At 34.3% G+C, this 25,170-nt stretch overlaps 1 protein-coding gene across 2 annotated transcripts in view; it reads left to right on the top strand.

The window, feature by feature from the left end:
- Positions 1–25,170, top strand: part of TRPM7 (transient receptor potential cation channel subfamily M member 7) — a 114,811-nt gene that overhangs the window by 80,778 nt on the left and 8,863 nt on the right. For both annotated transcript variants that reach the window (XM_026518467.4, XM_057306333.1), the window contains 16 exons: positions 863–989; positions 2,039–2,223; positions 2,893–3,025; positions 3,644–4,359; positions 6,168–6,238; positions 9,962–10,058; positions 12,529–12,599; positions 14,943–14,977; positions 16,831–16,856; positions 19,075–19,125; positions 19,206–19,271; positions 19,825–20,108; positions 20,241–20,323; positions 20,488–20,693; positions 24,667–24,718; positions 24,832–24,938. In XM_026518467.4, the coding sequence (XP_026374252.1) occupies positions 863–989; positions 2,039–2,223; positions 2,893–3,025; positions 3,644–4,359; positions 6,168–6,238; positions 9,962–10,058; positions 12,529–12,599; positions 14,943–14,977; positions 16,831–16,856; positions 19,075–19,125; positions 19,206–19,271; positions 19,825–20,108; positions 20,241–20,323; positions 20,488–20,693; positions 24,667–24,718; positions 24,832–24,938 (2,310 nt within the window). The remainder of the gene's footprint in view (positions 1–862; positions 990–2,038; positions 2,224–2,892; positions 3,026–3,643; positions 4,360–6,167; positions 6,239–9,961; positions 10,059–12,528; positions 12,600–14,942; positions 14,978–16,830; positions 16,857–19,074; positions 19,126–19,205; positions 19,272–19,824; positions 20,109–20,240; positions 20,324–20,487; positions 20,694–24,666; positions 24,719–24,831; positions 24,939–25,170) is intronic.

Here is a 25,170-nt window from a genome sequence, read left to right as displayed (position 1 = left end):
TCTGGTGGGTACTTAAGCTCTTCTTTTCCTTGCTTTTTTATTCAGCTGAGTCTTGGCTTCAGAAACATTCCTGGTGGGGTTAATGAAAAGCAAGGAATTCAGACCTAATCATTGTATATTTGAGAGGCACTTCAACCACTCTTTCAACCCTAATGACATAATAAGATAAACTCAGTAATCTTTATATTTGTAAATTTACTGTGAGTTTACCATACTCTTTTATAGTTCAGTTATTTTTCTTACAGAAATGATGTAGTGTGGCTAAATCTGCAAATTTAATTCTACTTAATGTTCCTCAAGCTAAACCCTGTCTTGAAGTGCAGACATAACACAGAACTATAGATCTCATCTGAAATAGAGTGGTGGAACAGATACCCATATCCCTCACAAAATTTTTCTGTGTTGGCGTATTTTTAAGTTTGTATTCCAAGTGTTTGACCAGAAGCTTTTCACCAGAGTCTGAAACAGATTTGTACATGATTGAAACTTCCTTCAAACAAACGAATACTAATTAAAAATAGTTACTGGTGCAGGGGCACCTGGGTGGCTCAGTTGTTAAGCGTCTTGCCTTCGGCTCGGGGCGTGATCCGGCATTCTGGGATCCAGCCCCACATCAGGCTCCTCCACTGGGATACTGCTTCTTCCTCTTCCACTCCCCCTGCTTGTGTTCTCTCTCTCACTGGCTGTCTCTCTCTGTCAAATAAATAAATAAATAAATAAATAAATAAATAAAGTCTTAAAAAAAAAAAGTTACTGGTGTAGAAACCAATATTGCACTGTATGTTAACTAACTAAAATTTAAATTTAAAAAAATGGTTACTGGTGTGATTACTATATCTAATTTTTGTTCTTCTTTCCAAAGTGTGTGCAAATGATTCCACTATCTCTCAAATCTGTGGTCCTGGAACATGGTTGACTCCATTTCTTCAAGCAGTCTACCTCTTTGTACAGTATATCATTATGGTCAATCTTCTTATTGCATTTTTCAAGTAAGGATTTTATTCAGTTGCTTATTGTAATGAGATTTAATATGTAATTCTCATTTTGAAGGAAACATACAAAATTTCAAATCTAAAGATTTTATTGAAGCCTACACTACTAAAATTATCTTTGAAAATTACAAATAAGAGGGCATACTTTTTCAAATCAAATGAAACTTTATATTTGAGACTAAATTATCTTTTCAACATGCAATTCTTTTATTAGTTACTAAGTTGCCGAGGAATACACATGTTCAGTATATAAAACAGAAAGGCAAGTAGAAAATTCATCCATAATCTCATTAATATTTTGGTGTACATCTTCTCTTGTTTTTTATGAATATATATGAACCTTTTTTTTCTCTGTAAAAATAACGTTCTTATATTTTGTATACTGTTTTTAACTAAGCAAAACATGAATATTATTCCATATTAATAAATATCTCTCTCCAGTTTATTTTTAATGCCTACCTGGTATTCCACAATATAGACCTTAATTTTTCAACCAATATATTATATTGTTCAATTAGATTGTTTATAATTTTTTGTTCCCCAAAACCATGCTGTTATATTTTTGATCATTCCTTAATTATGTCCTTAGGTTGTTTTCCTAAAAGTAGAACTGTTTAGTGTATGCATTTTTAGGACTTTGTGCATTTAAGCTAAAGCAGACCTTTATCCCCAAATCTCTGCTAACACTAGGTTTTGTTATCTTTAATGGTTGCTAATTTGATAGTACCTAAAAGTACCTTGTTTTTATATGTGCTTATTTTGTTGCTGCTAAGATTGAATATTTTCTTATAGTTTTGTAATTTGTATGTAACTTTAAAATCTTAAGATCATATTTTCTGCTCATTTTTCTGGGAGTTTGTAATTAAGACCCTCAACGATACCAAACTTGTGCCTTATACTTACTGCATGTATTTTTTCCAGTTTCTCATTTGCCTTTTAGTCTTGTGTATGGTAGAATTGCAGAATTGCAGTAAGATCTTTAGTATTTAAAACTTTATCATGTGATTTAGCTATGTTTATTTTATTTTCATTCTTTGTTATTCAAGCAATGTGTATTTACAAGTGAAGGCAATTTCCAATATTGTATGGAAGTACCAACGTTATCATTTTATTATGGCTTATCATGAGAAACCTGTTCTGCCTCCACCACTTATCATTCTCAGCCATATAGTTTCTCTGTTTTGCTGCATATGTAAAAGAAGAAAAAAAGATAAGACTTCAGATGGACCAAGTAAGTAAAATATATTAAGGGAAATGTTATCACTTATCAGTATTACACTGAAAGTTAAGTATTAATTTTACTCAGAAGACTTAATTGGTTAATGTTACTGTAAGAAGCTTTTGTTGTATTTGCCTGAACATAAAGGAATTTTAAGTATAATATAGTATCTATAAAAGTGAATTTAGTATTAAACTTCTTTTTGAATATGGCATGTCAGTTTGCTTTTTTAAAATGGTAATATAAACCATGGCATTTGCTCTTCTACAAACCATTTTTGCTGCTCTGTAAACAACACTTTTAGTTTATTCTGTATACTACATGAGATTAATCATCATATCAACTGTGCTTGAAATTTTATAGTGACTTTCTGTTCTACCGAATTGGTCGTTAAATTCCTCTACCTGGATAAATGAGGGAGAGGTATAAAGAGAGATATAGGGGAAGAGTGTTTTATAGGAAAAGGAAATTAGAAGAGGAGGAGAAGGTACCTGAAACTGTTCTGCTGAAGAAAAAAATGGAAATGCTTGCCTAGTGCTTTAGAAACACTATAGTAAAAAGAAAAAAATTATAGATGATGGATATAGTCTTTCGAACCCTGAATAATTCATAAGACTCATGAGCTATAATTTGATATCTTGATAGTCTTCATTGATTTTTTTTTTCCTTTTCTCTCCTTAGAACTTTTTTTAACAGAAGAAGATCAAAAGAAACTACATGACTTTGAAGAACAGTGTGTTGAGATGTATTTTAATGAAAAAGATGACAAATTCCATTCTGGGAGTGAAGAGAGAATTCGTGTCACTTTTGAAAGGTTCAGAAGTTCTTTAATTATTGATTATATGTCACAGTGGATTCTGTTGTGCCTTATACATGGTCATTGTTCAATTTGTCAAATAAGTAAGCTTAGTAATAGTTTTATATATGGAAAGGCAATTCAGTTCTTCTAATACTTAGTGTAAGTCAGTTTCTCATTATTTTTTAACATTTGTTACAAAGGACAGAGAAGAATTAATGTTCTTTACTAGTCAGTGGAGAAAAGTGAAACTATATTGTTTTAAAGCATTTGCTTCTGTTTTTTAATGGCTTTGCTACATTCTGGAAACAGTATAGTTATAATAATGGTAATGGTAGTTCTATGTATATGTAATTTTATACACATATTTGTGTGTGTTACTTTGATGGTGGGGAAATTGTAATAATAACAAAAACATTATTTGAAATCTTGATTTTATTATAATAGAATCAGCACCAAACCCTTCTTAACCATTAGGTGTGCCTTTTATAAATAAATAATCATTTTATTTTATATCGTAGCTTGTTTGAGTGCATGTAAAATTTCTTTTTACCATTGTCATTTATTGAGATTACAAAAAGAATCTCTAAAACATTAATTTTTAACATTTCTAAAAAGCCTATGTTTCCCCTACAGGGTGGAGCAGATGTGCATTCAGATTAAAGAAGTTGGAGATCGCGTCAACTATATAAAAAGATCATTACAGTCATTAGATTCTCAAATTGGCCATTTGCAAGATCTTTCAGCCCTGACTGTAGATACATTAAAAACACTCACTGCTCAGAAAGCTTCGGAAGCTAGCAAAGTTCACAATGAAATCACACGAGAGTTGAGCATTTCCAAACATTTGGCTCAAAACCTTATTGACGACGGTCCCGTAAGACCTTCTGTATGGAAAAAGCACAGTGTTGTAAATACACTTAGTTCCTCTCTTCCTCAAGGTGGTCTTGAAAGTACTAATCCTTTTCTTTGTAATATTTTTATGAAAGATGAAAAAGATCCCCCGTGTAACATATTTAGTCAGGATTTACCTGTAATACCCCAGAGAAAAGAATTCAATTTCCCAGAGGCTGGTTCCTCTTGTGGTGCCTTATTCCCAAGTGCTGTTTCTCCTCCAGAACTGCGACAAAGAATACATGGGGTAGAAATGTTAAAAATCTTCAGTAAAAATCAAAAATTAGGCAGTTCTTCTAATAGCATACCACACCTGTCATCCCCGCCAACCAAATTTTTTGTTAGTACACCTTCCCAGCCAAGTTGTAAAAGCCACTTAGAAACTGTAACCAAAGATCAAGAAATTGTTTGCTCTAAAGCTGCAGAAGGAGATAATGTAGAATTTGGAGCATTTGTAGGTAAGTTTAGCAAACCAGCATTTATATATCAATATTATTTTTTTAATTAAAGTTATCACCTTAGAAATCAAATAAGTAGCTAATTAATAAAACCATGCACTTAATGTAATAAGTGGACTACGTTTCGTAGAATACAGTTCTAAAAGTTTTAAGAGGAATCAAGTGGAGGAAATAGGTTGAATTGAGCACACACCTCTTTCGTGAATTTACTATAATAACATTTGTATATAAAACTTATTTGGGCTCTTCCTTTTGATTTTGAGGATCTTCCTTTGAATTTGGTTACTTGTTGAAAGAACCTGAGTGAGTCATAAATGTTAGATACTTGGGGAATAATAGAAAGGTACAGGGGAGGTTGGATAGAAATAATTGGAAAAGACCAGTGTCTTATAAATTGAGTGACCATATAGTTTTTCATTTCAACCAGTACACTTTTGGTAGTGAAAGGGTATGCTAACAATTACAATTACGCTAATAGGGAAAGCCAGGACTCTACTTGGAAATGCAGATTTATGGTCAAACCACTGTTATATACCCAGAGAGGAGAGCATTTCAGAAAGGAATGGATTCATTCTTATACTTAAGATAGCTAAAGTAAAATAAGGACTGAAAATATATTTATTTTTGCAATGATAACAAATTAATGGCCTTGGTGGTATCCGTTTCAGTGAAGTGGTTGAGGGAGAAGCCAAATTATATTGAAATAAAGTGTGAATGGGAGGAGGGAATGTAAAGAGGAGGACTTGGGGGGCAGCTGTAAAGCTCACTATGAAGGTAAAAAGAAAGAAATAACTAATACTGTAGTTTGTAGCTAAGGTTTTTTATTTGTTTTGTTTTTAGTGATGGGGGAGACCTAAGCATATTTTAATGTTGACAGTGTGCCATATGGAATGAAAAGGTGGAGAGAGAATATTCATAGAACTAGCTAAGTCTCTAGTATTTGGGAGAGTATAGTGTTCTAACAATCTTCCTGTTGGATTAGTAAAGATTAAAGTATTTAACAAAGAGTTCTTAGAAAACAACCTGAGTTGTTTTTGGGCATGACCAGAGTGTTCTGAGGCATGAAACCTGTCTCTTCAGGTTTGAATTTTTCCATCAGGTGGCTTCCTAACCTTGTCTTAACACTTGTTTGAGCCTTCCCAGCTTAGAAATTTATCTAGTCACAGAACATGTATGGAGATTAGTCGAAAAATATTGTATGTCCATGTAGTCTTCAGATTGAGGCCAACCCTGTAAGTTTTCTAGGTACTGAGCATACTGATCTCTGCTGCTAGGCTTTGTGCAGTTCACTGTGGATTTATAGAGACAACTTTTCCTGCATAAAATCTATCCCCACTTATTTTTTAAAAGTACATTTTAGTCTGTATGTTAGTATATTGCCACGGGGATGGATACCTACATATTTATCTCTACATATGATTTGTGTGTGTGTGTGTGTAGTGGATGTATATGTGTGTGTATATATATAGTGGATATATTATACATGTGTAATAAATATATATTATATATGTAACTTTATTAGTAAAAGTAATTGCTTCCCTTTTTTCTTTTTAAATTTCAAGCAATTCATATCACATGTTGGATTCTTTGAGGAGGCCTTTGGCTTTTGCTGTTAAGTAAACTGAATTGCTCATCTTCTCTAGCTTCTTGACAGATATTTTTAGTATATATCAAAAGATCTACAGGAAACTTCAGAGCCATCAAAACTACTTGAAAAACAACATAAATCACTTGTTTATGTAGACTTTAGGTAATGATATTTTGATAAGAAAATAAGTATTTTTTTTGTAATTTTTTTTCTCTTTAAGGACACAGAGATAGCATAGATTATTTGCAGAAGTTTAAAGAAACATCAAACAAGATAAAAGAAATATTATCCGTAAGTAAATCCTTAAAACAGCACAATTCAATCTTACTTTGCTCTTTGGGGGTTTAGTTCAAAATAGAATTAAACATTTCGGTAAAAATGCAGTTTTAGCAGAGACCGTCATCAACATGATTATCCCAAATATTTAAAGCTATACACCATTTAAAAAGAAGAAAGAGGGCACCTGGGTGGCTCAGTCGGTTAAACATCTGCCTTAAGCTCAGGTCATGATCTCAGGGTTCTGGGATCGAGTCCCACATCAGGCTCTCAGCTCATCAGGGAGTCTGCTTCTCCCTCTCACTCTCCCTTTGTGCTCCCCCCCAAATAAATAAATAAAATCCTTAAAAAAAAAAAAGAAAGAAACAATTAAATATGAAAAAAATCTACAAATAGCTTGTACTTTTTTAATTGATGAAAATAAAAAACACCTATTTAACATTTCTCTTTTTAAAAATCCTTCTCCCTATACATTTCCCCTTGACTAAATACTGAGCTGAACTCTTTCCCAGGCCCAAAAGTTTATTAGAACATAACCCTGTCTGTCAAGGAACCTGTAGCCGAGCTGTAAAAAGCTGAATATGCCAGTAACTACAATATAATGTGCAGGTGTAAGATATTCAATAAATGTTTGTTAAATAAATTTTTAAATGTATAGAACAATGCATGAAAAGCATTTCTTAACTGTTGCTTTCATAAATACCCTTAATGATAGTCTTAATATGAGGGAAGGGAACCAGTAGGGAAACCAATTTTTTTTTTTTTTTGAGCTGTATCTCTTCTTTTATCTTTGAGTTTCTTACAGAGAGGGAGAGCTGACTGGGAATTATAATAGAAAAAGCAAGAAGATGTAGATGGAGTGAAATTGAGCATTCACATGATAAGGATCAAAAGTATAACTTTTTTCAGATGGGAAGACTGACAAAAGAAATTGTCACATATGTTTTGAGTTGGAAAGAAAAAATGTTAAACTCTTCTCTAACTTACCATTTAAGAATCTGTGTGTTTCATTGTATATAAATTATGCAAAACATTTTTAAAATTCAAGGGGATAAAAAGTAATCTGGGAGTTGTTGGTACTCTTAAGGCATTTGTTTTTCCAGTAAAGCTGGTGGAAAGCATGATGGAATACATGAGAAAAAGAAGGTTTAGGGTAACCATTGTGTGAAGTTATTAAGGAGTCAAGAGAAAACCAGGAGTATGATTTCTCAGCTATGGAGTTGATAGGCATGGATTTTTTACTAGCCATATCAGCATTTGGATTTCAGCCAGGAGAACTGAAGGCTGGGAATGGATATGGGGAAAGTAAATCTTCGGAGTGATTCTGACTAGAGGATTGGCATGACCCAGATTAGAACTGCTAAGTAATTGAAAATCTTAAGAGTTGTCAAACTCAGCAGTCAGGACCTCAAATTCACCATCTTGTTCAGAAGACATATTTCTCCTCCTGTATTTTCTGCCTCTGTTAATAACGTCGGCATTCTAGTTTACCGGGACAAAACTGCGCTCATTTTGCTTCCTAAATATTTTAGTATCTCTGCTTCTCTCAGTCCTCAGTAACAATTACAGTTACCCTGACTTAGGCTGTCATTCTCTAATACGTATTTCATTGAACTTTTAAAATGTCTCTGCAAGTGTCACAATGGCAGTTGAAAGAATTGTATCAGCACATTTTTGTGGCATCATTTTGCTGTAGGGAAGCACTTGATGTACATAGGAAGTCAATTAGGATAAATGGACATTCCTTAATGGGAAAGGGTATACATCAAGGTTTCCCCACAGATTTCGCCTTTTAACAATGAACCTATTAAATGAACTTAAAGCCAGGACTGTGCTAAAAATTTTTAAGTGGGCAGGTAACTTCCTGGTAAAAGTAAGAAGAAATTACAAGTTTCTGTGAGTAGGCAGAAAACTGGTGGCTGTGTTTTGAATTAGACAATTTTAAGTAATTTACGTAGAGAAAAAGAACTCAAACTGTAATAATACAATAGTGAGCTCTAGCTCATGATGGTCTGAGACTTTGAGTTCTTGAATGTTTATGGGTTATATACCCCTTTGAAAATCAAATGAAAACTATAGACCCTCTTTCCAGAAAAATGAACATATATAAAATTTTATCTATTAAGGTATATGGAGTTTTACAAATACCTTGAAACCCATCATCAGTCCTGCACTAGAATTTCTGTCATAGATGGTTCTGGTGAAACTGATGTGTCATTGCGTCAAAGAGTGTCTATCAAGGAGAGCACTTAAATAAAACAAATAAGAAATAGCTAAAACTGGTTCCAAAAGAAACAACTGAAATCAGAAAGGAAATTGGAGTTGCTTTGTGACTACAGATTAAGGTTAGCACTCTCACTTGGCTATATAAATCAGCTGCATATGAAGAGTGCAGAGCATCAAAGGTAGAAAAGCTTAATTTTCTTGAGATACAAGCTAAATTTACTTAATAAAGTAATAGTTTATTGTAGTAGTAACATTTTAAAACTCATTGTTTCTGAGAGGTAGTAGAGGTTTGGGGATATTTTAAAGTTGCATAATAGTGTGTGACCTGTTTATAGTTGAAAAGAGAAAATAATGTGAATATATTGGATTGTCCCCAGGTTAATGCAGTTTGTTAGTTCATCTGAGAAAATGTATAGGTAAAAAGAAGAAAGGAAGGGAGAACTAGACTATAAAATATTAGGTAGAACTGTTGAAACATGAAGATTTGGCTAAACATTTTGGTGACTCCATAATAACCTTCTGCAAATAAGCATTTAATAAGGATTGGATTAGAAATTGTTGAGAGGGGAAATGCTTTGTCAGTAAATAAATATTGGATAATTGAGTAGAAATTTGGAAAAGTCTGTTTATGTTCTCATATCACTTCATAATCTCAGATAATTTCCAGCTTTAAATGTAAACATTCAAATCATTTAAGAAATAGAAATATTAACTTAGTAAAACCAGGAGGACTTTCTAAACATACAATGAGTAGACAATATTAAAGGAAGGATGTGAAGAGATTTAAGTACCCAAAAAATGGAAATCATAGATAAGTCAAACAAATTTGGAAAAAAATTGAAATGTGACTAATAATGATCAGATCTTTGTTCTATAAACAGCTCATATAATCAATAAGAAAGCTATCCAAACATCTCTTCTTCCCCATAAAAACCACTCCTCCACCCTCCAAACTGTTAACAGTCTGTCAGTGGTAGTGTAAAATAGCTTTTTGTTTTGTTTAGCTTTTTGTTTTTTGATAAATGTTTTATTATTTTTCCCACAGTTTTTTGTATTTCCCCCAATTTTTTTTTTAAAAGATTTTATTTATTTATTTGACAGAGAGACAGCCAGCGAGAGAGGGAATACAAGCAGGGGGAGTGGGAGAGGAAGAAGCAGGCTCCCAGCGGAGGAGCCTGATGTGGGGCTAGATCCCACAACGCCGGGATCACGCCCTGAGCCGAAGGCAGACGCTTAACGAATGAGCCACCCAGGCGCCCCTTCCCCCAATTTTTTATAAAGTTGTATCACTATGAAAAAGGCTTCATTCAGATGGATTTATGAATAATAAACAAGTAGGATATTTTGATGCAGTTTTTTTAGATTGTCATTGAAGAAAATTAACTGTAACCTGTAATGTGTTCTTTGGTGTCCACATAGATTAAAACATAAGATACAGAGACTCACTACTTAGAACAATTATTTGTAATTGGGTTTAATTGTTTTTAAATTGTGTATTTGTTCAATGTGCAGAGTGATGCTCCTTCTGAAAACACTTTGAAACATGTGAGTTCTCACGCTGGATTTACTGAATGTCGCAAAACTTCTATTCCTCTTCATTCAGAACAAGGTAATTTTTGACTATGTGAACTATGTTACCAAACATGCTCATTTAAGCTTTAAATGTATTTTATGTATGTCAAACACCTGAGCAGTGAATGTTTCGGGAGTCAGAAAATGATGATTCTGGTCCATCATTATTACTTTAAGCTTGAATAAAACACATAATCCTAATATCCTAATATTCTCCTTTTTTTTTTAAACAAATTGTTTAGTACTGAAGGTGAAATATAAAGACTTGATTTTTATGAATCTGATTTTAACTTTTACAAGTGAATCTGTTTTAATCTATAGTCATTTAGTCTACATATTTTTCTAATTTAACTTTTCAAAATAGCTAATACATTTATTTGGTTCAGAATTGAAATACAAACACATACAAGCAATTTGAAATAAGTCTCTCTCATTCCAGCTTCATATGTAACCACTTATTTTTATTTATCCTCTAGAGTTTCACACTTACGTGTCATATATGACAGTAGTCTTTTCTTCCTCTCATTTTTACACAGAAAGTAACATACCGTACATGTTGTTCTGCACCTTTAATTTTTCACGTGAGAATTAAAAGGCCTGGGGATGTTTTCATATCACACTTTTTTATGAGTCAAAGTTATATATGCATATAAGTTTATTATTATTCAACTTTTCATTAATGGGCATATAACCTTTATAAAGTTCCTTAAGAAAAACATCACTACCATGTCCACCTGACCATCATTTCCCCTTTCATTCTCTTTTGGTATAGAGCAGTATCAAGTTGGATGTATTCCAGGATTGCAAGTTGGTTTAACATTAACATAAAAACTATAATTGATGAGGGGTGCCTGGCTGGCTTAGTTGGTAGAGCATATGACTCTTGATCTTGGGGTTGTGAGTTCAAGCCCCATGTTGCGTATAGATTTCACTTAAAAAAGTGTGTGTGTGTGTATAATTAGTGCATGATAATAACAGATTAGAGGAGAAAATCATTTGATCATTTCAGTAGCTGCAGAAAAGACATTGGATAAAATTCTGCATCCATTCATGATTAGAACTCCTAGCAAAGTTAGAATGAAGTTTCCTTAATCTGAATAAAGGGAATCTACAAAAAGTTATCAAAAGTTATCACAAGTGTCATATTTCACAATGATATATTGAAAGCCGAATGGGGAATCAAGGCAGGGATTCTGGCTGTTATCATTTTGATTTAACATTCTAGCTGGAGAAATAGAGTAAGAAAAAGAAATGGTAGAAGGGTTAGGAGGGAAGAAATAAAACTCATTTTCAGTAACATGGATGTTATTTCTAAAGTTAGCATGCTTCTAATTTTGCATCCTCATATTTCAGTTTTAGATAATAACTATTGACCTCCCATTAAAGAAGGCAAGGATTGAACTCTTCCCCTCCTTCTCTCTGTTCCCCAAACAGACACACACACACATGCACACGTGCTCACACGTGCTCGCACGAGCACATACACACACACATTTACTCTTTCCCACCGTTATAGTCCTGTGTAATTTTGGCTAGATCAACACTAGATTCTCTGCTATTCAACTACATTTCTTCAAGTTACTCAGATACATACTGCATTCTATCAGTTTTATTATCTTGAAAAAGTTTTACCCAGACTCTTCTAACATACTTCAATCTGGCCTTTTTGCCCTCTACACTTGGAATACAAATTTTGTTCTAAGATTCTCCATCACCTTTCATTCTGAGGTTTTTCTTTACTGCATCATAAAGTTGTGAATTCTGAGTTACTTTAGAATTTAACATCCTGACTTTTTAAAATAGGCTTAATTCTAAAGTTTATTTAGGATAAAAAAACCAAGATATGATAAAGATGGAATCTTAAATCACAGGAGGAAAGATGAACTGTTTTTTTTTTTCATTACTATAAAATGTTGTATGTATAAGATTATTATTTGCAATTTTGTAATGGCAGGAGATTGAAATCATACCAAATGTCCATCAGCAGGAGTTTGGTTATTATTCTGTACAATTATTGTATACCCGTAGTATGAAGTTCAGTATAGCATCAAAATAGAATAGAGGCGTTTTCTGTGAACTGATAATGGAAAGATCTCCAAGCTTAAAGTTAAAAAACCAACAACAAAAAAATTCCAAATATATATATGATATAAATTATCCTACCATTTATGGTTTAAAAAATGGTACGTGTACACACACACACACACACACACACACACACAAATATTCATGGTAGAATATACAAGAAATTTGGAAATAGGAATAGGAAGACTTTTTCCTTCATACTCTTTTTTATTTCTTACTGCTTTTTTACAAAAATTAATTGAATAATTTTGATGTCCTGTTGGGAGACGTCTGGGCCTCATGTAACTCTTACCTTCAGCAGTGTTGGGGAGAGGATAAATTATCTTATGAAAGTTACACTGTGTGTAGAAACACTTGTGTTTGGTTAGTTGATTAAAAAAGAAATTTAGTTGTATAACTTATGTTTTAAATTTTTCTTTAAGTGGAAAGTAGCGGAAGAAGGCCATCTACAGAAGAAACTCATGAAGTAGATTCCAAAGCAGCTTTACTACCGGTTTGTACATTTCAATTAAACAAATGCATATTTTAGAATACATATTTATGTATCTATGTATGTATGTATTATTATTTTTATGTTTTTCTTCATGATAGATGTAGTCTTTAATCCCCACCTTCTATTTATCCCATCCTCCCACCCACCTTCCCTCTTCCCAAACCATCAGTTATTCTCTATAGTTAAGAGTCTTGGTTTGTCTCTCTCTGTTTTTGTTTTTTTTCTTTGCTCATTTATTTTGTTTCTTAATTCCACATATGAGTAATCATATGGTATGTGTCTTTTTCTGACTAACTTATTTCACTTAGCATTACACTCTCCAGCTCTATCCATGTTGTTGCAAATGGCAAGGTTTTATTCTTTTTTTGTGGCTTAATAATAATCCATTGTATAGATACCATATCTTCTTTATCCATTCATCTATCACTGGACACTGGGCAACTTCCATTGTTTGGGTATTATAAATAATGCTGCAGTAAACATAGGAGCACGTATATTCCTTTGAATTATTGTTTTGTATTTTTCACTAAAAACCCAGTAGTGCAGTTACTACATCATAGGGTAGTTCTGTTTTTAACTTTTTGAGGAACCTCCATACTGTCTTCCACAGTGTCTGTGTCAATTTGCGTTCCCACCAGCAGTGCTAGAGAGTTCTTTTTTCTCCATATTTTCACCAACACTTGTTTCTTATGTTTTTGATTTTTGGCCATGCTGACAGATATGAGGTGATACCTCATTGTAGTTTTGATTTGCATTTCCCTGGTGATGAGTGATGTTGAGCATCTTTTCATGTGCCTGTTGCCCATCTGTATGTCTTCGGAGAAGTGTCTGTTCATGTCTTCTGCCCATTTTGATTGGATTATTTGTTTCAGGGGTATTGAGTTATATACTTTCTATATATGTTTTGGATACTAACCCTTTATCAGTGATGTCATTTGCAAATATATTCTCCGATTCCATAGGTTACCTTATAGTTTTGTTGATTGTTTCCTTTGCCGTACAGAAACTTTTTGATATAGTCCCAATAGTTAATCTTTGCTTTTATTTCCCTTACCTCAGGAAGGGAAGGTGTAAGAGGTATATCTAGAAAAGGAAGGTATCAAGAGATATATCTAGAAAAATGTTGCTACGGCCAGTGTCAGATTACTGTCTGTGCAATAGTTAGGAAATTTTAAAGAAAAGTTTATGCAAAAGAAAGAAAGGCAGGAATCTCTGTTTGTACTGCAACTAATTATATGAAGTCATTCCCAGCCATTTGAGGTAATACTTGATTTTACAAACACTCTTTAAAAGCATACTCCGACAAGCAAGACAAATAGCTTGGGAAAAAACAGAAAAATTGCTCCTTTATAGTCAGTCAAGTATAGAAGTCACTACTCATAATTATCCTGGATCATCAAGAACATATTAACTTACATTCTCCTATAAGGAGATAGATTATATTATTGAAAGTCATGTTATTAAAAAAATTATTTCAGTGAAGAAGGGTTAGTGAACCAGTTTCACAGTAGCAGTTCCTCCTTTCTGGAAGGACCCATCCCGAACCTAAGTAGCACAGTTTTGCCACAGATAAAGTTCATTGAAGATGACCTGACAATGCCAAATTACAAAACTTCTGGGGTTCAAATTACATAAATAATAGTAAGCCTCTAATATCTTAAGATAGTAGAATTATTGATTACAGATTTAAAACAAGTATGATTAAAGTGATTAAAACCATAAAAGAGAAGGTATTACAAATATGGAAAAAAAGAAAAGATACTATTTTGAAAGTCCTGGAAAATTAGAAAAAAATCTAGAATAAAAAAGAACTCATTGAGGGTTATGATAACATAAATCCAGCACAGCTATATAATTACTAAATTAGATCAGAATATAATTATATAGTTAAAATTAGATGAAAAAAAACCTGCAGAATAAAAACAATATGCACATATACAGAAAAGGGCTTCAGTGAAATATGCCTAAATGTTTTTGGTAGTTTGTTCACAGTGTGCATGATTTCAGTTTTACTCTTTATACTTTGTTGTGTTTTTCTTTTGACAATGGGCACATATTATTTAAGAATATAAAATCGTCATCAGAAAAAAGGAAACTAGCCACACTGTACTTATGTTTAGGAAATAACAATCATGAAATTCTTTATTCTACGTTGTGGAGTGGTCTTAAGGTAATTATATCCATTTATTATTAGTTCGCTTGTATGAAACAAGGACTTCACATTAATTTTTCAGCCTTTCATTCTTAAAACATACTATAGGAAACAAAACAGGGTTAAACAGTTATACTTCGTCTAGAGATTTTTTTTCTTTAACTTTTGGTTTGTGTTTGTTTTGACTAAAGGATTGGTTACAAGATAGACCATCAAACAGAGACATGTAAGTAATTTTCTCATCGTTAACCTGAAAAGTATCAGTCATTGGATGTTGTCTTTTTTCTGTTCTTTGTACCATTTCTTAAATACTCCTTTATATATGGATGATGATTTATTTTAGTGCCTCTTGTCTTTACAGAGAAGATATTGGGGGAATTAATTTTTTATGAGTTAATGTATACATTTTAAGTTATTATTTTATATAGTTATACTGTCATTATAGCCATATACTATACTGCTCTACTAAAATCTTCCTTACAGTGATACGATTATGATTTTATTTAGTCCTATTTCGAACTTGCAGTTGAATAAATTTATTCAAAGATCTAGTTTGACATTTTAGTTTTGTACTTGACTAACTTCTGTGCCCATTCTGCTTTTGAAAAGATAATTAGAGCAGTAATTACACAGTATACATTAGGGAGATCCACTACAAAGCTGATACGGTAATCCAGAACCCAAAGTAGAAACAAAAGGCAATCTGACAGGTAATCATCCCCGGGAAGTAAAAATTTTTGGTACAAATTAAACATAAAGAAGAATTAAAGATGATCTATGTGTTTCCAGTTTGAGAATTAGTATTTTAGGATTCTAAAGAACATTAAAAAAAAAAAAGGTCCTCATGTTTTAACGTGCATTTGATACTTAAAGCACAGTAGAGTTACTTTCAGTTATGGACTACTTGAGAAGGAGATTATATATTCCACAGTGTTCCCTATTTTCTTCTGTCCCCCAGAAATACATGTGAATATATAGAGAAGAAAATAAGCCAGGTGCCACATGCATATGCAGTATTCAAGTCCTTTGGATATTCTGGGCCTGTATGGCATTGGCATTCGGAAGACCACTCTATAGTCAGATCTCTTCAGAGTATACTCTCTTTTATAACCAAAACCATAGGGTGTAAATACCGAATAGGTACTTGAAGTTGATATTAACTCAGCTAACAAAAGAACATCTTATAGAAAGTTGAGCCATAGAAATACCTAGAAAGGTGGAGTTGGTTAGCACTCTTTAGGTACTGAGAAAAGAGTAGTCTATTAGCAGCAAAGGGATGAGCCTGGGGTCAAAATACTTCCTATACTAAAATACTTATATTAAGGTGAAAATCAGTAGGATACATCAGGATCAGATTGAAGGTAAGAGCTAGAAAGAGACTGCAGAAGTTCTCTACTTGAGAGGTCCTTTCTGAATCTGGTCTTTTTTAGTCCTGAGCAAGGCCCGAAAGCTGTATTGTGGGAAAGCTAAGCCTCTAACCCATTTTGTTTGATTCTCATTGCATTCTGCTTTCTACTAGACCTGTCTAATTTGCACTGGAATCCATGGAATTAATAGAACCTCCACTTGGTACCAGTATATGTTGTTGTAAATACATATGTTCAACACTAGAAAAGTTTTTTTCAAAATAATATATTGAGCTTTGCCAAATGACATCTATTTGCTGTTCTCAGTTCTTTGCCCATCAATTCTGTTGAAGTATTTTTAGAATTCTGCAGTTATTTCAGGACATTCTTATAGTACAGAATTAATCTCCACAAATAGAGAAGTCAAGGAATATTTTACTCTGTTAGTACTAGAACCTTTAATTTAGCAGCAAACTACTAAAAATGTTTATGTAAGCATAAATTGGAGGTACAAGTTGTTGATAAAGTATATGTATATTGACATTCATATCCATGTATGAATTTGGCATTGGCCTAAGGGAAATGGCATATATTCAAACAAAAGTGAGTCTGGAGCTCAGAATTACTTTAATCGTGTTCTATTAAATAATCATAATAACTTTACAAAATAAAAAATTATGTGATAGCCAAAACAAAAATTGTGTCACACCTTATATTTTTTGGTTTTCTTTAGGCCATCCGAAGAAGGAACATTAAATGGTGAGTTCATGTGGTAGACTTAATGTGAAAAAATGAGGATTATATATGATTTGTTATAGTAAATACCACATTATTCTAGCTAAGAAGCTTTAGACTTAATATTTGAAAGAGCCAAGGTAGCAAAAATTTCTTCCCTCACCTAGTTTCTCTTCAGTATAGCAGCTTCATAAATACATGAACTCACCATGTAAATGATACCATGTCTTTACTGTCACCCCACCCCCTTTTATCCCTGTGACCTGGGCTGCTCTTTCCCTTGTAGTCACTGTTTTAGGGAATGATAGTGTTTCAGTCAGTTAGGTCAAACCTGAGGAGTTATTCTTGACCCCCTTGACCTTGCACTCACAAAGTCCTGTTGTATTTACCTCTTAAATATCTCTAGAATCCATCTTCCACTATACATCCTGCTGCTGCTTTCTGTTCACCCCTTCGTCATTTTTTAAACCTTTTATTGAAGTTTGTAACATGTGTACAAAAAATAGAGATAAGCCTCCACCTCAGTGAATTCTCACTAGGTGAGTATACCCATGCAATCAGCACTCAGATCACAAAACAGATCACAAAACACCTCCTCATGTCCTCTGCTTATAACCTCTGCCCCTAAATAACACAGTGTATTAGTTTTGTCTGTGTGTATGGAATCATAAAGTATGTACTTTTTTGTCTGGCTTTTTCCTCCTAATGTGTGTTTATGAGATTTACCAATATTTTTGTGTATAGTGGTAGTTGGTACATTCTCATTACTACACATTATTCCTTTGTGTGAATATATTGAGTTTATTCTGTTGGGCATTTCAGTAGCTTCCGCTGTATGATTATTATGAATAGTGCTGTTATGAGCATTCTTGTTCATGTTATTGGTAAATATATGTATTTTCTGTTGGGCGTGTACCTAGGAGTACACCTCCTAGGTGGTAGGGTATGTATATGTTCACATTTAGTAGGTTTTTAGAGTTAATGCCAGTTAGGCTCCCTTCCATTCTTTCTTCTGTTTTGCCACCAGACTGATTCTCTTCTGCTTTACGTTTCCCCACTGTCATCAGATAAAATCCAGTGTCCTTTCTTAGCGAGCATATTTGGTTTCTAACAATTTGGTATTCCCTGATTCTGTAGCTTTACCTCCTATAGGCATGCCTGTTCCCTCACTCATTAATTTGCAGTCTTGGTTACACATCCAAGTACTTGTGGAGAATCACTTAATGCTGACACATAGCTACAGAATTAGAATATTTTGGAGTGAGGTCTGGGTAGGTGCACACTGAAAAAGTCCCACAGGTGATTCTAATTTGTATTTATTATAAATTTATATATTATATAATATTTGTGTGTGTGTGTGTATGTGTGTGTGTGTATATATATAATTAGTATTGAAAACTGCAGTTCTAGTCATACTAAACAACTCGTAGTTTCTCAGGTATAGCATGTGCTTTAATAATTCCATGCCTTTGCAGATGTTGCCCTGACCATACCACTGCCTTCCAAACTACGCTCTTTTGGCCCTTCTCTTTCCTGAGACATTCTTTAGCCTTTCTTCAAGCAGGAAGCATTTGGTATCGATCCCTCCTCTTCCTATTAGTATATGTACATCATATATACATGTGCGTATGATATAGTCCATATATATATGTATATATTATGTATATAATGTATATATTTTATACTTACTACATATTAAAACTGTTGACTGATTTCCTTCTCTTGCAAGGCAGTAAGTTCTTTTTCATTTATATTCTATAAACTTAACACATAGCAGATTCAATTTATTCTCCATTCTTCTTATAGTTAAAAAATGAAGTCCTCAAATACATTTAAATATGGAGCAGGGGTTTTTTGGGGGGTATGTTTCACATTCCAGAGCTCATCTTCTTATGGTCAGCCCACTAAAATGGTTACTTGGCTACAGACCCCACCTCCTAAAGGCTGGAAACTAAAAGATATTTTTCTTTTTGAGCAGGGGAGTATAGGAAGAATATAGTTTATGACAGGAGAGTCTTTTTTCCGTTTCAGGTATCCGAGTGCACAGTTAGGACTAATCTGGCATAATGAAAAAGAGTTAATGTAGGAAACACGTGATGAATATATGTTATTATTTATATTTTCTGTTTGGGTGAAGAGAGCTTACATGAAAGAACTTAGGATAATTATACGAGAATAAGCAAAAAATTATGCCACATTAGTACTTTTTAAAAGAGTTTCATTTGTTTATTTGCCATTTTAGGTCTTGCTTCTCCATTTAAACCAGTTCTGGATACAAATTACTACTACTCAGGTCAGTACTATTAAAAACAAAATCTTAACAACACTTTGAGCTTTTAGGGATTTCATTATTTTTCTCTCATTTTTGTGCAGCTGTGGAAAGAAATAATTTGATGAGATTATCCCAGAGCATTCCATTTACACCTGTGCCTCCAAGAGGTAAATCCAAAAAGGAAAGAAATTAAGAGGAAAATAAACCTTTTATTAATAATGTGACTTTTAACTAATGTATAGAATATGGGTGGTGGCAAAAAGAAGGGTCACATTAAGTGTCAATTTCATATAAATTTTAATTAGCAAGAGTCAGGTATGTTTTAAATAGAAGAAGGAATCATCAGAAGTATTAGATTTCTCTATTTCTGTAATAGTGTATTCTAATTCAGAAAGGGTCTTAATCCATTGTCTAGTAAAGAAAGCATAAATAAATTGACATCACAGGTTTGTGGAACAGTTGCTTTCTTAAAGTTTTTCTTGAAAATGTTCGTAATTTCAAAAATGCTTATCATTAATACATATGAATTTAGAGATATTAGTAGATTCTTGATTTCTGAGCATTTGTTGCCCTTAACTTCCTTTATAAAATGACAGCTTCGTCCAATTCATTTTCTGTTCCTATTTAATCTTAACAAAAGATACCTGCTAATGTTTAGTCTACTTTCTCATTTTAAAAGAGTCATAATTTGACCTCAGAATGTGTCCATTCATCTTGCAGGTGAGCCTGTCACAGTGTATCGCTTGGAAGAGAGTTCACCCAGTATACTGAATAACAGCATGTCTTCTTGGTCACAGCTCGGCCTCTGTGCCAAAATAGAGTTTTTAAGTAAAGAGGAGATGGGAGGCGGTTTGCGGAGAGCTGTCAAAGTACAGTGTACCTGGTCAGAACATGACATCCTCAAGTCAGGGCATCTTTATATTATCAAATCTTTCCTTCCTGAGGTGGTTAACACATGGTCACGTGTTTATAAAGAAGATACGGTTCTGCATCTCTGTCTCAGAGTAAGTGACAGTGGAACATTATTTGAGGTTCATGTTTTCACTTCTAAAATGTGTTAAACCAAGTGAGATCTTAGTTTCAGTGTTCAACAAGGGGTTTTGTGTGTGTGTGTGTTTGTTGTTGGTGTTCTGTAGGAAATTCAACAACAGAGAGCAGCACAGAAACTCACATTTGCCTTCAACCAAATGAAACCCAAATCCATACCATATTCTCCGAGGTAAATCTTGAAATTTTTCTTGAGATCTTTTGGTTTTATGTGGATAGCATTCTCTTTTGACCTTCATTGTTAATGCTGAATATTTAATTATTTACCTATTTAAAGCTCGATTAGAATTTTTTTTAACAAAACTGGTACTGATACCTGTAACTGTTTTTCATAAGGTTCCTTGAAGTTTTCCTGCTGTATTGCCATTCAGCAGGACAGTGGTTTGCTGTGGAAGAATGTATGACTGGAGAATTTAGAAAATACAACAATAATAACGGTGATGAGATTATTCCGACTAATACACTGGAAGAGATCATGCTAGCCTTTAGCCACTGGACTTATGAATATACAAGAGGGGAGTTACTGGTACTTGATTTACAAGGTAAATTTTTTAAAGTATTGCTAAAGTGAAATTGTGCAGTAGATTCTCACCTAGTCATATGTTATGAATGAGATACAGAAATCTGCTAACTTATAGATAGGTAAAACTGTGTGTCAGTAGAACCTATTAAAAAAGCAAGTAATAGCCATAGCATATAGCCCTCAGGGCCCTGAATAGTGGGATCTTGCTATCTTAATTGTTTTTTAGGTAATACAGATATTTTGATAAGCAGAAACACATGCAATCCACACTGTTCTACTCTTGGATATGTATGTAGCCTCAGTCTTTTTTTTTTTTTTTTTTTAAGACTTTATTTATTTGACAGAGCACAAGCGGTGGGGGGCGGCAGGGAGAGGGAGAAACAGTCTCCCCCCTGAGCAGAGAGCCCAATGTGGGGCTCAATCCCAGGATCCTGGGATCATGAGCTGAGCTGAAGGCAGATGCTTAACCAGCTGAGCCACCCAGACGCCCCTGTACCCTAGTCTTTTAAAATTATAAAGACTTTTTTGAAAAAGTAACTGATATTTCTTTTGTTCCTGGTATTTATGTTGTTATCGATTATTGTGAACTAAACTACCTAAATATTTAGTGGATTAAAACAGCCATTTTATTTGCTTACAGTTCTTTGGTTCAGGAATTTGGATGGGACATAGTGGGGATGTCTCATCTCTGCTGTCTCCTCAGAAGGTTTGAATGGCTGGAGAGTAAGCATGGGCAGCTTGCTGGAGTCAAATGTCTGAGGTTTCTGTTCACTGACATCTGAACCCCTCAGTTTACCACCACGTGATGTCTCCACATGGCTAATTAACTGGGGACTTTCTCATAGCATGGTAGTTTCAGGTAGTTAGACTTTTACATAGCAGCTAACTTCCTCCAAAGGGAAAGGAGTAATTCTTAGGACTAGGTCCAGAGGTGGCACAGACCTCTTCTTCCACATTTTTCAGTCAAGGCAGATAATAAGGACAGCCCAGATTCAAGAGGTAGGGAGTGGATTCTGTACTTCATGAGTAGAGTAGCACGTATACAAAGAAGGAAAAACTGACCATAACCGTTTTTATAGACAGACTCTCTCATACAGGTAAAAGAGAAGAAAAAAGGAAATTGTGGTTTGGAGAGGGCAAATTTTGCTTAGAGGAATGTCTGACGCTTCACAACAGGGTCAAAAGAAAGTAAAATTGAGCAAGTTGGCAACTCTGCCTGAGTCGTACTTTCACATTATAGCTTCCATATTTTTTTTCCCTAAAGAGCAGCCTTAATTTCAAATGTCAGCACAGACCAGATTTCAAAATCACATAAAGACGATTATTTAGAATGTTTATCACTTGATGACCTTTTTTGTTGTATACATAGTCACAAATATCAAGGATTGTGCTGAAATGAAAAGCAAATGGCATTGATTCAAGCTCAAGAAAGAAAATCTGTGTAAAAATAACTATCCTTTTTTCAGTAGTCCATCATTTTATATGAATGATTTAGTAGTTATATATAGTGACAACTGATGTATATTATTAGACGGGTCAATCCAGTTAAGTAAAAAGGATCTTAAAGTTTATTAGTAAGTAAATATCATCCAGTTATCTTCAAACATGCATAGGAGGTAAAGCCAAACTGATTTTGTCTGAACTGTTAATTGAAAGGATGGGAGTTAGCGTGCCTGGCTGGCACATTTAGGAGGGCTTGCGACTCTTTTTTTTTTTTTAAGATTTTATTTATTTGAGAGAGTACAAGCAGGGGAGGGGCAGAAGGAGAAGGAAGCAGACTCCCCATGGAGCAGAGAGCCCGACGCAGAGCTCCATGCTAGGACCCCAAGATCATGACCTGAGCTGAAGGCAGACACTTAACTGACTTAGCCATCCAGATGCCCTAGGACTTGGCAACTCTTGATCTCAGTGTTGTGAGTTCAAGCCCCACATTGAGAGCTTACTTAAATAAATAAATAAAAACAACAGATGGGAGTTCTTTTCAATAAGCAAAGTAGTTGTGATGTTCTTTACATCATTAGTATGTTCCTGGAGCCATTTTTTATAGGAATATTTGACACAGTTACTACAGACAAGTTAAACAGTATAGAAATACATAAGGAACAGTTTTCTCATCTTTACTGTTTCTCTACCACTATGAAGACAAATACACAAATAGAGGCTTTTTTTTTTCCCTAAGAGAGAGCACAAGTTGGGAGGGGCAGAGGGGGGGAGAGAGGATCTTCAGCAGACTCCATGCCCAGTGTGGAGCCCGACTCAGGGCTCAGTCTCACAACCCTGAGATCATGACCTGAGCTGAAATCAAGAGTTGGACGCTTAACTGACCGAGCCACCCAGGCGCCCCTTTCTTCCTTATTTTTAATCATTTTGTTTTGTGTTGTGATTTTCCATCAAATGGAATGATGCTGTGTGTGTGTGCGTGTGCATTTCACTTTTTTTTTCTCTAACGGTATATCATGGGCATCTTGTGGGTCTTCACTGATAAATCTGAGTTATTCCTTTTAATAGCTGCATAACCTATAATATGGAGGAGTGACATGATTTACTCTTTTTTTTCTTTTTTGCTACTACAAACAGTGCTGCAGCAAACATACTCATGTACTGCTACTTTTATTTCCATTACGCACATTCTTGAATTGGCTTAGTAAGAAGAGATGACTGCAGTTTTTTAAAAAAAGATTTTATTTATTTATTTTTGAGAGAGAGAGCATGAGCAGGGGGGAAGGGCAAAGGGAGAAACAGACTCCCTGTGGAGCAGAGAGCCTGTTACAGGACTCAGTCCCAGGACCCTGAGATCATGACCTGAGCCAAAGGCAGACACTTAACCGACTAAGCCATCCAAGCGGTCCTAGATGAGTGCAATTTTAATAGCTACTGCTGAGTTGCTTTTCTAAAAGGTTACAGGAATTCTTACTTAACACTATATGTGAGTGCCCATTTCTCCACAGACTCCGGTACTGAATATTCTTTTTTTTTTTTTTTTTTTTTAAGGATTTGTTTATTTTAGTGAGAGAGAGCGGAGGGGAGGGGCAGGGAGAGAAGGAGAAAGAGTCAAGCACCCTCTGCACTGAGCATGAAGCCAACAGGGTTAGGGGGCTCAATTTCACAATCCTGAAATCAGGACCTGAGCTGAAACCAAGAGTCAGATGCTTAGCTGACTGCGCTACCCTGGTGCCTCTCCAGTACTGAATATTCTTAATCTTTGCCAATCTGATGAGTAGTAGGTCAGTAGGCATTCTTTATTTATATGAATAAATAGATGAGAGAGACTAAAAATATTTAACCACACTTTTATTACCTTTGGGGAAGGATGAAGGTAAAGGAAGATGTTTACAATCTTATTCTTTATGTAACCTGAATCTTTTGCAAGAAGATAGTGTATGAGTTTGAAATACCCAAAACACTTAAAATGGCCTATAAATTACGCTTTCGTGTACCTAATTGTTCTTTGCTAACTAAGTTGAAAAAAGGGGAGGGGCACCTGGGTGACTCAGTTGGTTAAACATCTGACTCTTGATTTCGGCTCAGGTCATGAGATCGAGCCCCGCATCTGGGTCTGTGTTCAGTGGGGAGTCTGCTTGAGGATTCTCTCTCTCCCTCTCCCCTTCCCTCTGCTTGCACTTGCTTGCTGTCTCTCAGATAAATAAATAAATCTTTAGGAAGGGGGGGAGATCATGTAGACCTTTCACATAAAGAGGTGTTTATTTGCAACTTTGTCTCTGTTGCATCACAAGCCATCGGGAGCTCACCTGCCTATCTACCAACTCTGACAATTAACTCTATTCCTGGTGTAGGAGCTGTGTTTGTCTTTGATGCAGTGTTAAGGTTGCAAGTCAGGTTATGAAATAACGAGAGAAAAACTACAGTCTTCAATAATTTAACATCGTGTAATGGTTGATGATGCTATAAAATCTCTCGTGACTTTTTATTATGCAAATGTCAGTGTTTATATCAATCATATAAATTGACTTTTTTTATATATACGTATCAAGGTGTGGGTGAAAATTTGACCGACCCATCTGTGATTAAAGCAGAAGAAAAGAGGTAATAAATTTTAATGATTTCATTCAGATATTTTATAATTTCAAATTCTGCATTTCTGTTTGCATAAACTGCCTTTTTTTTTTTTTTTTTTTTTTTAACTACAAATGCCACAGATCCTGTGATATGGTTTTTGGCCCAGCAAATCTAGGTGAAGATGCAATAAAAAACTTCAGAGCAAAACATCACTGTAATTCATGTTGTAGAAAGCTTAAACTTCCAGGTAAGCATTTTCTTAACCAGTATAATGTATAAATTCTTAGGAAATTTGGTTACTACAATACTTCATAAGACCAACGGCACAAATACCCATTATTTAACAAATGGATCTATGCTTTCTTTGATTGCTTATAAAAATACAAAGTTCGTTGATTTAATACATACTTATTATGTGTCTGTTGGATGCAAGAATTGTGCTAGATGTTGACAGTACAGTAGTGAACCAGACAAATGCC

This window comes from Ursus arctos, unplaced genomic scaffold, assembly GCF_023065955.2.
Source record: "Ursus arctos isolate Adak ecotype North America unplaced genomic scaffold, UrsArc2.0 scaffold_36, whole genome shotgun sequence".
NCBI classification, from domain to species: Eukaryota; Metazoa; Chordata; class Mammalia; order Carnivora; family Ursidae; genus Ursus; species Ursus arctos.
The sequence above is the reverse complement of the archived record's forward strand: the minus strand, read 5'-3'. Positions and strand labels throughout refer to the sequence as shown.